Source organism: Procambarus clarkii, chromosome 20 (assembly GCF_040958095.1).
Source record: "Procambarus clarkii isolate CNS0578487 chromosome 20, FALCON_Pclarkii_2.0, whole genome shotgun sequence".
Taxonomy (NCBI): Eukaryota; Metazoa; Arthropoda; class Malacostraca; order Decapoda; family Cambaridae; genus Procambarus; species Procambarus clarkii.
In genome coordinates this window covers 28442896-28460430 of record NC_091169.1, presented here as the reverse complement: position 1 = coordinate 28460430, position 17535 = coordinate 28442896, and the positions used below count along the sequence as shown (strand labels likewise).

Sequence of the window (17535 nt, the reverse complement as noted above, 5' to 3'; positions counted from 1 at the left end):
CTTCCAAATCTAACCCTCTGTAGTTTAACTTTTAAGCAGAGTATTGGTATATAATATGATTTATTTTAAATGCTTTAATTGTAACATTTGGCACTTTGGCTGACACCAGGACTCGCACCAAGACTGGCACCAAGACTGGCACCAAGACTTGCACCAAGACCGGCACCAGGACTGGCACCAACACTGGCACCAGGACTGGCACCAACACTGGCACCAGGACTGGCACCAGGACTGGCACCAGGACTGGCACCAAGACTGGCACCAGGACTGGCACGAAGACTGGCACCAGGACTGGCACCAGGACTGGCACCAGGACTGGCACCAAGACTGGCACCAGGACTGGCACCAGGACTGGCACCAGGACTGGCACCAAGACTGGCACCAGGACTGGCACCAGGACTGGCACCAGGACTGGCACCAGGACTGGCACCAGGACTGGCACCAAGACTGACACCAAGACTGGCACCAAGACTGGCACCAAGACTGGCACCAAGACTGGCACCAAGACTGACACCAAGACTGGCACCAAGACTGGCACCAGGACTGGCACCAGGACTGGCACCAGGACTGGCACCAAGACTGGCACCAGGACTGGCACGAAGACTGGCACCAGGACTGGCACCAGGACTGGCACCAGGACTGGCACCAAGACTGGCACCAGGACTGGCACCAGGACTGGCACCAGGACTGGCACCAGGACTGGCACCAGGACTGGCACCAAGACTGACACCAAGATTGGCACCAAGATTGGCACCAAGTGACTGTAGAAGCTGACGCCGGATGCTGGAGCCGGATGCTGGAGCCGGATGTTTCTCCTGTCACATCTCTATCAGTCTGCGGAAAAATTGAAGATCTCTGTTATGCATGTAATTTGTAGGATATGTGGACCGGCGGGCGGCTGCAAGCAACAGTCTGATCGATCAAAGTATCACCAGAAAAATAATCACACAATGCTTTCACAAACCTGCCCTTGTGAGTATTGGAACTCTTGAAACCAGCTTAAGGTAATCTACAGGTTCCGAGTGTGAGGGGGGGGGGTGTCTTTGCAACGTTGTTATGGTGTGGTGAACACTATGGCAACGTTGTTATGGTGTGGTGAACAATATGGCAACGTTGTTATGGTATGGTGAACACTATGGCAACGATGTTATGGTGTGGTGAACAATATGGCAACGTTGTTATAGTGTGGTGAACAATATGGCAACGTTGTTATGGTATGGTGAACAATATGGCAACGTTGTTATGGTGTGGTGAACAATATGGCAACGTTGTTATGGTATGGTGAACAATATGACAACGTTGTTATGGTGTGGTGAACAATATGGCAACGTTGTTATGGTGTGGTGAACATATAACAACAGTGTTATGATGTGGTGAACAATATGGGAACTGATGTATTGAAGAGCAGGGAGCACACACTCCCGGAGAGACTCAAGTTGTCACCCACAGACAGTCACAGTCAGACATTAATAGACAGACAGTCACAGTCAGACAGTAACAGACAGACAATCACAGATAGACAGTCACAGACAGACATACTTGGGAGTGGACATAACACCTAATCTAACTGCTGAGGCACATATAACTAGGATAACGACAACAGCGAACTCTACACTGGCAAAAGTTAGAACATCATTCAGAAACTTAAGTTAGGAGGCATTTATGGCGCTTTACACTGCCTACGTGAGGCCAATCTTAGAGTATGCCGCCCCAGCGTGGTGCCTCCTACCTGAAGAAATACATAAGGAAACTGGGAAAGGTTAAGAAGTTTGCGACAAGACTCGTCCCAGAATTGCGAGGGATTGGGCATGAAGAGCGACTGAAGGAACTGTACTTGACGACGCTAACAAAAAATGGAGGGAGCGGAGAGATATGATAGCGACATATATAATGCTCATAAGGACTGATAGAGTGGGAAAGAGACGAAATGTTCACACTGAATACCAAAGGAACAACGGGGCAAGGGGGTTGAAGCTGGAAACTCAGATGAGTCATGAAGATGTTATGAAAAGGACAGTTGGGAAAACCTGTCTAAGGAAGGTATCAGAAAGGAAAAGGATGGCTGGCAAAGAAGGAACTATGATGAGATGAGAAAATTCCTAATGGGAATACCATGGGAAACAGAACAAGGAAACATCTGTACAAGATATGATCGACTACGTCACCCAGAAGTGCCAGGAAGCTGCAGACAGGTTTATCCCGGTCCAAAAATAGAAAACTAAAAAGCATCAGAAGAATCCATGGTTCAGTAAGGCATGTAAGGAAGCAAACTTATTAAGTACAAGATAGACAGAGACTACAGGACGACTTGGACAAACTGGAGGAATGATCAAGAAAATGGCTAATAAAGTTTATCTCAAGTGTAAAGTAATGAAACTAGGTGAAGGGAGCCGAACACAAGGTGCCATCTGAGTGGTAAAATCCTTCAAGATTCAAGTAGCGAGAAAGATCTGGGGGTTGATATCACACCGAACCTGTCCCCAGAAGCCCATCAAACAGATATCATTAGCGGCGTATGTTACATTGGCCAACATAAGAACTGCCTTTAGAAACTTGTGAACCACATATTTTAGACCAATTCTGAGGTGTGCAGCTCTGGCCTGTAGTCCATACCTAGTTAAAAACGGGAACAAGTTAGAGAAGATTCAGAAGTATGCCACCAGACTAGTCCCAGAACTGAGAGGTATAAGTTACGAAGAGAGGGTCCGGGAATTAAACCACACGTCCCTGGAAGACAGAGGAATTGGAGGGGATATGATCACCACCTACAAAATTATCAGGAATTGATAGGTACAAACTATTTAGCATGGGCAGGGAGCCCATGCCTTGCTCCTTCCCACGAGCAAGGCGACTCAAGGGGGAAACAGTACTCAAATGAGCCAAAGAGACATTAGAAAGAATTTTTTCAGTGTGAGAGTAGTTAACAAATGGAATGCATTAGGCAGTGATGTGGTGGAGGCTGACTCCATACACGGTTTCAAGTGTAGATATGATAGAGCCCAGTAGGTTCAGGAATCTGTACACCTGTTGATTGACGGTTGAGAGGCGGGACCAAAGAGTCAAAGCTCAACCCCCGCAAGCACAACTAGGTGACTCCAGACAGTCACATGCAAACTGTCACTTGCAGACCCCACAACCACACAGACAGACACATAACATAGAACGTCACCTGCTATGTGCCTGATGACGCAAAGAACAGCAGAAGTTACTACGACATCCAGCAGACAGGCGGCCAGCACAGCGCCCAACACCACCGTCACCCCCTGCTGCAGCTCCTGCTGCTCAGGGCAAGCTGTGGGACACTGTGGGGTGTTGGACACAGGTGGTTCTACAGGGCGGGAGTTACCCCGAGGCCTCCAAGTTCCTGTCGGACAGACTGAATATATTCGAAATGTTAATTACACCATTAACAAACATATTTGCTTGTTTGCAAAACTCATCAAGACTAGTTATCTCTAGCTACATAAAAGTATTACACTAAAATTTAGTACGCCTTATCAAATTTTAGAAATTAAAATATTTTCTTCAGTAATTTTGATATTCAATTTTTAGCTCCTTTATAATATATAACAAAATTCCAATAATGGTCGCGAATTATTACAGACCCAAAGACTTTACAAAGGTGCTGTGTATTACCACCACGTAGTGAGACTGACAGAGGTCAGTGGTCAAGTGGTGCTGGCGGAGGACAGCTGTCAACATGACCACTGAGCCTGGAAAGTGTAGCACAAGTGGAGAAAAAATTATAACACTTTTATTATCTTTTTTTGTAACTTTTCTCATTTACAGAGAGGTACAAAAGTCTACACAAAATCCTAAATAAATATTACACAAATTACAGGAGAATTAAAATAAAATGGATATTTTAAGCACTCCTGAGTACACTGAAACAATAAATATCATAGCAATCACAGAAACATGGATATAAAACAGGGAACTATTAACAAAATATCGAATTAAGTTATATTAACACTGAGAGTTTAGACGAGGAACTGGAATAGTCACTTGGCTACAACAGCACATCTTGAAATCCATTACATTATACTCCTTTCCAGAATCCATCTACCCTTTCCGAATACCCAAGAACCCGCTCCCAGTATCCGACAACCCGCTCCCAGTATCCGACAACCCGCTCCCAGTATCCGACAACCCGCTCCCAGTATCACACAATCAGTATAACACATTCTGTAACAATCAATAACAATCATCAGAAAACAGGATATAACACATCCTGTTATCTGATGTTTTCCAGACTTTTGCTCTGCTGTTTTTGCTTTGATTTCATCTATAAGACCATAGAGTAATAAGCAGCGACCTCGCTGGGTGTGGTGGGACTTGGCTGTTACAGTGTTATACTGACCTGGGTGTGGTGGTACTTGGCTGTCACAGTGTTATACTGACCTGGGTGTGGTGGTACTTGACTGTTACAGTGTTATACTGACCTGGGTGTGGTGGGACTTGGCTGTTACAGTGTTATACTGACCTGGGTGTGGTGGTACTTGGCTGTCACAGTGTTATACTGACCTGGGTGTGGTGGTACTTGGCTGTTACAGTGTTATACTGACCTGGGTGTGGTGGGACTTGGCTGTCACAGTGTTATACTGACCTGGGTGTGGTGGTACTTGGCTGTCACAGTGTTATACTGACCTGGGTGTGGTGGAACTTGGCTGTCACAGTGTTATACTGACCTGGGTGTGGTGGGACTTGGCTGTCACAGTGTTATACTGACCTGGGTGTGGTGGTACTTGGCTGTCACAGTGTTATACTGACCTGGGTGTGGTGGGACTTGGCTGTCACAGTGTTATACTGACCTGGGTGTGGTGGAACTTGGCTGTCACAGTGTTATACTGACCTGGGTGTGGTGGAACTTGGCTGTCACAGTGTTATACTGACCTGGGTGTTGTGGGACGAGGCACACAGTGAAGTCAATGTTGCCATATTTCATGTTCACCAACAATGCCGTCACGTCGTCTCGTGTGTACTCCTTTTCCTTACTGTTGTCCCCGCAGTGGCCCGCTGCTGACAGTCTGGAGTTGTTCACTCCCTGCAACAACATTACAAGAAGTTATTAACATTCACTCAGTGTGACCTCTTCACCAGTCTCTACGAGGGTCAATATTGTGTATATATATAAATATATAATGACTCTAAGGCAAGATAATGTTGACCAAGAGGCTCCAGGACTGTAGGGACGCTGGTGGTGTGAGAGAGAGGAGAGGGAAGGTCACACTGACCTACCTTTACTGCCTGTGTCAGCCGGACTCTACACCAGCTGGTATTGTCCTCATCATTCCTGGAGCTGTACTCGTTATGGCTCGAGTGTGTGCGGTGTCCCCGCCTGCTGGTAACCATTAAGGATAAGGCCTGTTCTCCCTTGGTGGTCACAACAGCGATGTTCACCTCACTGTCACGTTGCTGAAAACTGAACCACAAGTCCAGCTCATGCTGGTCCTCTGGTACAGGTATCCTGACTCCGATAATGGTGGTATAGGTCTGGCACGGAGGCTGACCTGTGGGAGAGACAGCTGAGCTAAGTAAAGGAGTGGTAGAAGACTGGTTAAGGGTAGAAAGGGAGAATTATAGGGAGAGGGGGAGGATAAAGATGGAGATGGGAGAATAATGAGATGGGAAGATAACCTTTGAGAGGGGAATATACAGGGAAGCGAGAAGGATAAACGTAGAGAAAAAAAAGATAGAGCGGGAGAAATCAGGATAATTGTGAAGACGGGAGGATAAAGGAGGAGAGAGAAGGATAAAGGTGCAGTGGGGAGGAGGAGGATGCAAAACAGGTGGAGGGAAGGGGGAGGGCTGGGGAGGCCTTCAGGTCCACACTTGGAGAGCAAAACCCCAAGATGCCGCAGGGATGCTGAGGAGTCACGTCAGTGTAACACTGATGATTAAGATGCATCACCTAGGCGAGGAGGAGGTTGAAAATATTTTCATAATAAAGTATGATAAGAACCAAGAAAAAAGGGAGCCATCAGTGACATGCAGCTGAAAGGTGGGACCCGAGAGCTGACGCTTGCCCTGAAAGCCTATATAGATGAGCACATGTGGGGTAGAACCCTAAGGAAGAGTAACTGGAGCAGCTCTCACCAGGTGACTCTGCAGCACTGGTCGTGGTGGCCAGCAGCGCCGTCACCACCAGAGGGAGTGTTGCCAGCATCGTGTCGCTGACGGGACGACCAGCCTCCAGGCGCGACAGAGTCGTCAGCGACAGTAACAACACAGAAGGGGGTTCCACGACCTGCTAGACCAGCTGCCTCCTTCACAGTGCCTTCTAGAGTAAATCCGGCCGGATACTGCCACTCCTCTGGCCGGATTAATCACTAGCATCCTGGACTGAATTATCAGCTCACACTTTATTTTTCTTTTATAAATGCGTTATTAAGCTATTTTGAGGAAAAGAAAGGGAACTCGTTTCCTGTGTGAGTGAGTTTGAGCGTGTGTGTACTTACCTAATAGAGATTGCAAAACCAAGCTTCAGCTCTTGGGCCCCGAATTCCTTCCTATGGCAAGAGTCGGAAGTCATTCTGACCTCATTGTGTTCTTGCCATATTTGCTATGAATAGATGTCTCCTCTAGTATTTGTTGTCAGGTTAGTTAGGAGGGAATGTTAGCTTGTGAATCAAGCACTACAACCAAATGATGGGTGGAAGTACATGTTAAGTATTCAGACTGATCACACATTGAGGTCATGCCAAAGTGGTTAAGACAGCCGTTGCTCACACAAACCAATGTACTAGCCAAGATGACAAAGGGTGACCTCTAACTTCCTGGGAACAAGGAGATTTACAGTTAATCAGATTACGCCTTCCTTGGGATGCTGGGTGCAATGGTTGAGGCTAAGACCGGCTGGTGGACAGTCTTATGGTGGACATGGTGGCAGCGGTCCTAGCAAGCTCTCCTTACCTCCGGCTGTGGCAGCAACGAAGTGGACCCGACCAAATGTTGGGACCCGCTGAGTGATCTTGGTGACCGAGTTCAGTCCGCAGTGTGTAAGTATTGTATGGACGACTAACGAGGTGTGGAGAGTTATAGTCATGATTAGGTATTAGGGGACTCTGGCGGCGGTTACCAGTCCAGGTGGTGACCAGGAAGGTTCAGTGGGGTTATGTGTACGGGAAGCTGCTTTAACCAGAGTAAGTAGGTTAATGTGTTAATTATTATCAGAGTATATTGATGTAATTAAATTGGAAAACCCCGACGGCCTTTAATTACCTTCCATGTGTTCTTTCATTGCGTTCCTGTATAAACCTAGAGGTACACCTCAAGGGTTCTGGTGTTGGGAATTACACGATGGTAGTGACGGTTCCTGAGGCACCAGAGTTACAGTTGTGTTCGGAATGAACCCGGGTTCAGCGATCACGATAATTTTCCCTTGTTCGTTCCCCTTATTGACTGGCCTTACACTCAAGATGTGTTTCCCCTCCTACTGTGGCTCACCCCACATCCTTGTGCAATCCGCTCTCTTAATAGCACGTCGTATTTTGACGTATACGTTACATGAAGCCAAAAACTGATGTACAAAAAAAACAAAATGGTAGAGGCTCGCGAAAACAATTGACGTGATATCCCGATTTCTGTTCGCGGGTCCTCGGGTTGGTTAGGTTCGGGCACTTTAGTACAACAGTTTAGTGACGTTGCAATTGCTCACTAGGAGAGACCGCCCTGTGACTCACCTGTGTGTCTGGCCGCCAGGCGTCGCCTCAGTGTCTTCTTCCTGCCAACGTTATGTATAGATCCTCAAGCCATGGAACTCAATCCCTTCAAGTCTGGGACTGTCTCACTCTTGGTATTTGAGATTGGAGCTCTAAATCTTCTCTGATGTTGTTGTGATGGATTGTTTAAGCGTAGGTTACACATTATATGAATGAGTTTGTGTGGCTATAAATAACTGCTTCCTCGAAGGCCAGAAGGTCTTCTGCAGATTTCTTGATTCTTATCTTCTTATCTGTTCCCCATACAATTATACAAAATATTTTGGTCATATCATGTTGGGGGAAATTGACAGGGATAGAAATACTGCAAGTTTTAGCTGATAATTTATTTACACTAATCAAACAACAATAATAATTATTAAATAAACATTGATAAATCATGCAAATAAAATGAATAAACTTTTAAAGCAATATTTGATAGAAATATTCCCACGAGCCTCACTAGGTTTCACCTCTTTACCTTTAAAAGAGAACGTTTTGTTTGTCTGAATTTGGAGGCTTGTAGGGGGAATGGTCTGTGGTATGGGACGGACATAGGCAAGTCGGGGTGAGCCTAAATTATATGCTTTAAAAAAGATAGCCTGTAACCCCAACCCTCTGTGTAAGTTTTATGAAATCGAAGAGACCGTACATTGCGGGATCATTCTGCAACTTAGAGATGAGGGCTCATCTCAACCAACACACTAAGGGATCGCATTTCAACTCATCATGATATCCACTACACCATCTTGAGAGTGGTGATATCGTCATAGAGAACAGAATCAACCCTGGTGTTGTCATACATGTCGCTCTCACGTGACTTATCATAGTAGACTGTGTTGTCGAATGATGCCATTTCCCTGTGTGCCATGGGTTGAGGGGTGCCTGGTGCCATGGGTTGAGGGCTGCCTGGTGCCATGGGTTGAGGGCGTGCGTGTGCCTCAGATTGGATACCATGGAATAGTTCTGAAAAATGAAACATTAAAATAACATTGAAACGTCTTACATTGAATTATAAAACCATTACGCTTTAAATTTTATGCTGGAATCTGCTGCGGTCACATGTGGGAGACAAGTGGCGCGTCCATATTGGTCAGCTACGAACTTCTAGCATGTACACCTGTAATCAGTCTCTGAGAAAAGCAACAATGTGTAGAGCTACTGTAATGAAGAGGCTCAGGGGGGGGGGGGCACTGAGACGTGTGCCTGTTGCAGACATGATTAATACCAATGTCCCCTGCATGGGGAGCACCCACGGCTCTGGGCTGGTTATCTCCTGTTGTGATCTTAATAAAGCTGGGAAATGAAAGGTGGACTCTAAACACACTTCAACATCTCAATAGATATATGTGTACCCTATTTCAGTGATTCTGAATTAAATTGAAATCGAATATTTGTCGCATATTTTAATTCTTTGCTGCATTGCATCTTAAGGAAGTGATACATCTTAAATGATTAACAAAGCAAAATATTGGCTATGCATCAGTCATCTCTTATGGATTTTAATTTTTTGAAAAGGGATCAAGATTCAGAGGAAATTATATAGGATTGAAAACTGCTTAGATAATAGTTCATAGAGGACAGTATTCCTTTCCACATCCACTTTGCTGACAAGGATTTACCTGATAAAGGTAATTACCTTACCTTTATCAGGTAAGATAATTACGACTATATAGCACAAGGAGCTGGGATATGAAGACAATGAACTGGGATATTAGGACAAGGAGCTGTATATGAGGACATAAAGGTGGGATTTGAGGACAGGGAGCTGGGATGCGAAGGACGGAAGGAACGGTGACCAACCACTTGGACCTTCGGGGATCGAACGCTGAGTAGTAAGAGGTTGAGGCCGTCGGTGACTCAACCAATTGGTCGAGTCAAGATCTCTAAAAGACTTGTGTGCACGGGGACCCGTAGCACAGTAGCCAGCGCGGTCGGCTCACACTAGAATGGTCGCAGATTGATCAATGTAGGCAGGACAGAGACGTTTCTGCACGTTTCCTTTCACCCGATAAACATGTTCACCAAGGGATAAATAGGTACTCGGGAGTTAGGTAACTGTTGTGGTTTGCATTCTGAGGAAATCCAGACATAGCCTCGTGGCGACTTTGGTAAAATGCGAAAAAACATGAGATATGAGAACAAAATAAGATGAGATTACCTGTCTTCTTCTTAAGACGAGCCTTCTCCACCCGGAGGACGAAGACGTATGTAAGGAGGCCGAGGTTGATGACCCCGGAGACCACCAGCAGGGTCACCAGGACCACTAGGGACTTCGTGAGTCCCTTGTCCCCTGTGTGTCTGATTGAAGCAAACTCCCTGGATTGTGTAGAGTCCTCCTGGCAGCTGCTCCCTGGGGAACACCGAAGGTTCACTCACTCTCACCCCAATATTTACACAAATTATTGTTAAAAATATTAAATTTTAATAGTTTACCAATTTAATAGTTTTGCCCTATCTTGTTGGTACCACGTTGGTACCCAGCAGGTAGGGCACTCTGGGCCCCCTCCCATGTTGGTACCAAGCAGGTAGGGCACTCTGGGCCCCCTCCCATGTTGGTACCCAGCAGGTAGGGCACTCTGGGCCCCCTCCCATGTTGGTACCAAGCAGGTAGGGCACTCTAGGCCCCCTCCCATGTTGGTACCAAGCAGGTAGGGCACTCTGGGCCCCCTCCCATGTTGGTACCCAGCAGGTAGGGCACTCTGGGCCCCCTCCCATGTTGGTACCAAGCAGGTAGGGCACTCTAGGCCCCCTCCCATGTTGGTACCAAGCAGGTAGGGCACTCTGGGCCCCCTCCCACGTTGATACCCAGCAGGTAGGGCACTCTGGGCCCCCTCCCATGTTGGTACCCAGCAGGTAGGGCACTCTGGGCCCCCTCCCACGTTGGTACCCAGTAGGTAGGGCACTCTGGGCCCCTCCCACGTTGATACCCAGCAGGTAGGGCACTCTAGGCCCCCTCCCATGTTGGTACCAAGCAGGTAGGGCACTCTGGGCCCCCTCCCATGTTGGTACCCAGCAGGTAGGGCACTCTGGGCCCCCTCCCTTGTTGGTACCAAGCAGGTAGGGCACTCTGGGCCCCCTCCCATGTTGATACCCAGCAGGTAGGGCACTCTGGGCCCCCTCCCATGTTGGTACCCAGCAGGTAGGGAAGGCTTGCCTACCTGACAGGTTCTGGGGAGTGTTGACCGTCCAGGTGGTGCTGGGGCCCGTGCGGATGCTGGCAGAGTCAAACTTGGCCGTGACCGCGTTCCCAAACGGCCCCGTCACCACCGCCGCGTTCTGGAACACTGAGAGTGTTAGTGTGCGCCCTTGTTATTGGCCAGCGTCACACTGTTGGCTTAGGTGAAGAGAGTGGTATGTTAGCTGGTGATTAAGTTAGCTGGTGACTGGGTTAGGCGGTGATTGGGTTAGGTGGTGACTGGGTTAGTGGTGATTGGGTTAAATGGTGACTGGGTTAGTGGTGATTGGGTTAGGTGGTGATTGGGTTAGTGGTGATTGGGGTTGTGTCAACATTGAGGTTTATGAAGGCAGGGTTAGATATAATGGAGGTGTGTTAAGAGAAAAGTATGTTCTTGACTATTTGTGCCCACAGTATTGAGTTCCAGCTCTTGGACCCCGACTGTTCATGCAGCAGCCGCCATTCGTCTACTGCTATGACTCCTGACCTCTATTTTATCCTATCTACCTTGAAATAGGTGGAAGGATCCTGACATCTATTTCCTGTCTACTTCATTCCATTAACAAACTAAACTTAACATGCGGTAGATTCCGTAGATTAAGAGGCGGGCCCAGGAGCTAAGTCTGATCCGCTACGACCACAATTACCCAAATCCGTCTTATGAGATACATCCCCTCCGGTTTAAACCAACTTCTAAAACCAACTACACAACTCATCTTTAATGAGTTACCTTCATTGCGAGGGCGAGGGCGCTGTTAGTGAGGTTGACCTGAGCGGTCAGCGTGACCTCTGCCATGGTGACAGAGGTCACGCTGGGCCTCAGTGTGACCTCGCGGCTCTCGAAGAGCTCCAGGGGCAGGTAACATCCGCTGTGGGTCTCGACCTCATGCGTACCTGCAAGATGGGAACATATTGGGCATCTATTGTTAAGAGAATGATCTTATTATTATTAGAGTCACCATCATCACCATCGCTATTGTCACCATCAACAACATCATCACTGTGACGGTATTCACGCCATCTGTGGAGCACTACCGACCACAATTCGTTTCGGAGGTGGGTCGACGACAACGAAGGGACTTGTCCTCTTAAAAATTACGGCTGAATTGGTCGTTTGCCGTATGGCCGAAAATGGACGTAATTTGAAAATGAAAAGAAAAATTGAAAATATACTTTGTTTTCCAAAACAGTAAGTTAAGGGTCCTCTGGTAGGTTAGGTGGGCAGGAAATTCGCCTTAAATTTTAAAACGTCATGAAAAATGTTAATTGAAGTTTCCTCTCCTAACCTTTCCGAGTAAGCCAGAGGACTCAAACAGAAAACGGGACACTACATCACTTTTGTGAGCCGATTTCATTTCATATTACGTCCATTTTTGGCCATAGCGCGCATACGAGCGAAAAGCGACGTTATTTTTAAGAGGACAGGTTGGCGAGCCGACGGTTCACGTTCGGTTTTGCGATTTTGGATTTGATACTTCCGTTTGGCATTCCTCTTCAACGGTTCGGTTTGTACGACGCCTGGTTCACATATTGCCTTGGGTCACCAGGTTGTTGATAGCTTTTTTTTGACGTGTTCTGACTGGTTCTCCCGGCGGGGTGACGGTGTTCGGGGGGCGGGCTTGGCCGAGAGGTGCCGGGGGTTGGCGGGTCTTGGTGGGCTCCTGGTGTGCCCTCAGCCGTGGTGGGCGGCCGGCTTCTGCTCTGCCGGGGAACACTGGAGGACTTTTTGCGTTTTAGTTGGGGCCGAGTTTTGGTCTTGCTACGTGGTGTTCTCTGTGTGGGGCGGGGCCGGTGCTTGTCGCCCTGAGGGACTCCCGGGGCTCCCCAATCATCTGCTTGTCTGCGTTTCTTTGTCACATGACATATTAGTTACCAGTGATTGGCGTCACTTGTTTCGCGATTTGGCTTGGCGTTTCACCTTTCCAGGCTTCGTGATTAACCCTTAACAGGTACGCCGGGGCGCAATCGATCCCTCGATCGTCGTCGCCTCCTAAATCAACAACAATAACAACAGGAATCGTTCACTCAGGGCGGTCCAGCAGGAGTCAGCTTACCCAGGATGGTCCAGCAAGAGTCAGCTTACCCAGGACGGTCCAGCAGGAGTCAGTTCACCCAGGACGGTCCAGCAGGAGTCAGTTCACCCAGGACGGTCCAGCAGGAGTCAGTTCACCCAGGACGGTCCAGCAGGAGTCAGTTTACCCAGGGCGGTCCAGCAGGAGTCAGTTTACCCAGGGCGGTCCAGCAGGAGTCAGTTTACCCAGGACGGTCCAGCAGGAGTCAGTTTACCCAGGGCGGTCCAGCAGGGGTCAGCTTACCCAGGACGGTCCAGCAGGAGTCAGTTCACCCAGGACGGTCCAGCAGGAGTCAGTTCACCCAGGACGGTCCAGCAGGAGTCAGTTTACCCAGGGCGGTCCAGCAGGAGTCAGTTTACCCAGGGCGGTCCAGCAGGAGTCAGTTTACCCAGGACGGTCCAGCAGGAGTCAGTTTATCCAGGGCGGTCCAGCAGGGGTCAGTTTACCCAGGACGGTCCAGCAGGGGTCAGTTTACCCAGGACGGTCCAGCAGGAGTCAGTTTACCCAGGGCGGTCCAGCAGGGGTCAGTTTACCCAGGACGGTCCAGCAGGAGTCAGTTTACCCAGGACGGTCCAGCAGGGGTCAGTTTACCCAGGACGGTCCAGCAGGAGTCAGTTTACCCAGGGCGGTCCAGCAGGGGTCAGTTTACCCAGGACGGTCCAGCAGGAGTCAGCTTACCCAGGACGGTCCAGCAGGAGTCAGTTTACTCAGGGCGGTCCAGCAGGGGTCAGTTTACCCAGGACGGTCCAGCAGGGGTCAGTTTACCCAGGACGGTCCAGCAGAAGTCAGTTTACCCAGGGCGGTCCAGCAGGGGTCAGTTTACCCAGGGCGGTCCAGCAGGAGTCAGTTCACCCAGGACGGTCCAGCAGGGGTCAGTTCACCCAGGGCGGTCCAGCAGGAGTCAGTTCACCCAGGACGGTCCAGCAGGGGTCAGTTCACCCAGGACGGTCCTGACCTCACGACGTGTTCCAGTGGGAACAAGCCGCCGCGTACAGGTGGCACAGACAATGCTTTGTCTGTAATACTTGTGAAGTATGGGGAGTAGAAATAGCCTAAGCTACTCTATCCCTTTGAGATGTATTTCTTGCTTATCTCAATAAACATACTTGAACTTGAACTTGTGAAGTATTAGTGGTTGTACCGACGTACCCGGGATAGGCCAAGTTGAGTTATGAGACGGAACTACGGTCCGTCTGTTATGGCTTGTTGCAAGCCTGTGTGGAGTTCTGCCAGCGTGTTGCTGGAGTTCTTGTGCCAGCGTGTTGCTGGAGTTCTTGTGCCAGGGTGTTGCTGGAGTTCTTGTGCCAGCGTGTTGCTGGAGTTCTTGTGCCAGCGTGTTGCTGGAGTTCTTGTGCCAGCGTGTTGCTGGAGTTCTTGTGCCAGCGTGTTGCTGGAGTTCTTGTGCCAGCGTGTTGCTGGAGTTCTTGTGCCAGCGTGTTGCTGGAGTTCTTGTGCCAGCGTGTTGCTGGAGTTCTTGTGCCAGCGTGTTGCTGGAGTTCTTGTGCCAGCGTGTTGCTGGAGTTCTTGTGCCAGCGTGTTGCTGGAGTTCTTGTGCCAGCGTGTTGCTGGAGTTCTTGTGCCAGCGTGTTGCTGGAGTTCTTGTGCCAGCGTGTTGCTGGAGTTCTTGTGCCAGCGTGTTGCTGGAGTTCTTGTGCCAGCGTGTTGCTGGAGTTCTTGTGCCAGCGTGTTGCTGGAGTTCTTGTGCCAGCGTGTTGCTGGAGTTCTTGTGCCAGCGTGTTGCTGGAGTTCTACCAGAGTGTTGTCGTGGGACACCGTGACGATACAGTGATGTACTGGCCCATGTTTGAGTAAGGTCAACTCACCGGCGTGAAGATAATAAGAGATAGCGCGGACTCGCCGGAGAAAAGAAGATTGAAGGGCGTGTGTTATCAAGTGTCCGGTGCGAATGTTTACCGTCTTGCTCGTTAACCATTTATTATTACCGTCAGTTACCGCCAGTTATCGATAACTTACCAATGACTTAGGGGTTGGATCAACCTAGAGGCGGCACTAAGGCCCTATACACAGTGTTTGACATAAAAAACCCGGGGCCAGATTCACGCAAGCACTTACGAACGTGTACATCTTTCCTCGATCTTTGACGGCTTTGGTTACATTTATTAAACAGTTTACAAGCATGAAAACTTCCCATTCAACTGTTGTTCTTGTTGATTTAGGGGCGACGACGATCGTGGGATCGGATGCGCCCCGGCGTACCCGTTAAGGGTGAATCGCGAAGGCAGGAAAGGTGAAACGCCAAGCCAAATCACGAAACGAGTGACGCCAACACTATAAACCAATATGCCATACGGCAAATAAACGCAGTCAGGCAGATGATTGGGGAGCCCCGGGAGTCCCTCAGGGCGACAAGCACCGGCCCCGCCCCACACAGAGAACACCACGTAGTAAAACCAAAACTCGGCCCCAACTAGAACGCAAAAAGTCCTCCAGTGTCCCCCGGCAGAGCAGAAGCCGGCCGCCCACCACGGCTGAGGGCACACCAGGAGCCCACCAAGACCCACCAACCCCCGGCACTTCTCGGCCAAGCCCGCCCCCGAACACCGTCACCCCGCCGGGAGAACCTGCCACAACACGCCAAAAAAAATCTGTCAACAATCCCGTGACCCAAGGCGATAAGTGCGCCAGGCGTCGTACAATCAGACCGCTGAAGAGGGATGCCAAACAGCAGTAGCAAAGCCAAAACGCGAAAACAGGACGTGATCCGGCGGCTGCCAGGCGGAGGAGGTGTCCAGACGTCCGCTCGGCGTCATGGTTGAACCAGGAGTCCGTTGTTATTGTTACAAACAGCCTCCTGGTGCTGCGGAGCTCATTAACTGATTAATGTTTAACTGTTTAACTGTTTAACGGAAACAAAGCCGCCAAAGATTGAGAAAAGATGTACAGGTTCGTAAGTGCTTTCGTGAATCTGCCCCCCCCCCCCCGGTTACTACTGGCTTGAGGAGGCCGTAACATTCATCATCGCCAAAGTCGTCATCACCATCATTATTGTCACCATCATTGTCACAAAGTAATATTTACATTACACCTTCCTAAGTATTTTCCTTCCAAACATTCAGCCGTATGAGTCCAAGGGCTCTGATTGGCTGCAGTTCACCAAGGGTGTGAAGAGGACGGCTCTGATTGGCTGCCTAATATACACACACACCTGCCTCATGAGTACACACCTGCCTCATGAGTACACACCTGCCTCATGAGTACAGACCTGCCTCATGAGTACACACCTGCCTCATGAGTACACACCTGCCTCATGAGTACACACCTGCCTCATGAGTACACACCTGCCTCATGAGTACACACCTGCCTCATGAGTACACACCTGCATCTCATTAATAATCCTACCATTATTATTATCATTACGTGTCATTATATTTTATTAATATTGTAATCATTAGTATAGTATTAATTGCATCATCATTATCATTACCTAGTGCAGACGTGTGGCGAGGAATGACCAGTAGAGTGAGGAAGGTCAAAGGTCGGGTCACCTTCATACTTCCTGTGGCACCTTCACTCTTGTCTTCCTCGGTGGCACCTGTGTTACCCAGACGTCACAGTCGGTGTCACTTGCGTCACCCAGGTGTCACTGTTGGTGTCACTTGTCACCCAGGTGTCACTGTCGGTGTCACTTGCGTCACCCAGGTGTCACTGTCGGTGTCACTTGTCACCCAGGTGTCACTGTCGGTGTCACTTGCGTCACCCAGGTGTCACTGTCGGTGTCACTTGTGTCACCCAGACGTCACTGTCGGTGTCACTTGCGTCACCCAGGTGTCACTGTTGGTGTCACTGTCCCTTTTCAATTTTTTTATCTTGCGATTCCCCAGCTGATCTCCGAAGGTTCTCTCAGTCACTATACGTCACTGTAAGTGACAGCAGGCCACCAGGGGAGGGCTATTGTGGATCACTGTGAATCACTGCGAGTGACTGCACGGATCACTGTATGCCACAGTCGACGGTCGAGGACAGAACTAGAGCAGTGCTCAGGAGACGGGAGAAGGAGACGGACTGACAGGCTACACCCGCTCCTCCGGATGCTTACACCGACGTGCGTCCGGGCCGTGACGCAAAGGTTTTCCCAAGAAAGTCCAAGACGCGTGTCTTGTCGTGCTGGCGTAGTGACGATACTGCCGGCTCCGGGGCGGCGCGGAGGAAGCAGCGTCGGAGCGCCTATACGCTATATTTGCACGGTGTTAATCATCCGGTGAGTGCAAGGACCTAGATGAGCTTCAGGAGTGGCCAAGCGAATGGTTGCTGGAATTCAATACCACCAAGTGTAAGGTAATGATGATGGGAAAAACAGAGAGGAGACCAGAGGCAGCTGCAGGATAAGGGGAAGGCAGCTGCAGCATAAGGGGAAGGCAGCTGCAGCATAAGTGGGAAGGCAGCTGCAGCATAAGGGGAAGGCAGCTACAGCATAAGGGGAAGGCAGCTACAGCATAAAGAGAAGGCAGCTACAGCATAAGGGGAAGGCAGCTGCAGCATAAGGGGAAAGCAGCTACAGCATAAAGAGAAGGCAGCTACAGCATAAGGGGAAGGCAGCTACAACATAAGGGGGAAGGCAGCTGCA

The 17535-nt window shown here is 49.2% G+C and overlaps 2 protein-coding genes across 2 annotated transcripts; both read right to left on the bottom strand.

The window, feature by feature from the left end:
- Nucleotides 1–681: 681 nt before the first annotated feature.
- Nucleotides 682–6492, bottom strand: LOC138366903 (uncharacterized). Its single transcript, XM_069328181.1, has 5 exons — nucleotides 6097–6492; nucleotides 5239–5510; nucleotides 4894–5044; nucleotides 3170–3376; nucleotides 682–834 (listed from the first exon to the last, which is right to left on the bottom strand). The coding sequence occupies exons 1-5, from the start codon at nucleotides 6164–6166 to the stop codon at nucleotides 830–832; spliced, it is 705 nt and encodes a 234-aa protein (XP_069184282.1). The 5' UTR covers nucleotides 6167–6492; the 3' UTR covers nucleotides 682–829.
- Nucleotides 6493–8032: 1540 nt separating this feature from the next.
- On the bottom strand, nucleotides 8033–16992 carry LOC123751863 (uncharacterized). The gene is made up of 5 exons (XM_069327818.1): nucleotides 16396–16992; nucleotides 11609–11772; nucleotides 10862–10979; nucleotides 9862–10053; nucleotides 8033–8666 (listed from the first exon to the last, which is right to left on the bottom strand). Exons 1-5 carry the CDS (start codon nucleotides 16460–16462, stop codon nucleotides 8440–8442), a joined length of 768 nt encoding a protein of 255 aa, XP_069183919.1. The 5' UTR covers nucleotides 16463–16992; the 3' UTR covers nucleotides 8033–8439.
- Nucleotides 16993–17535: the final 543 nt, after the last annotated feature.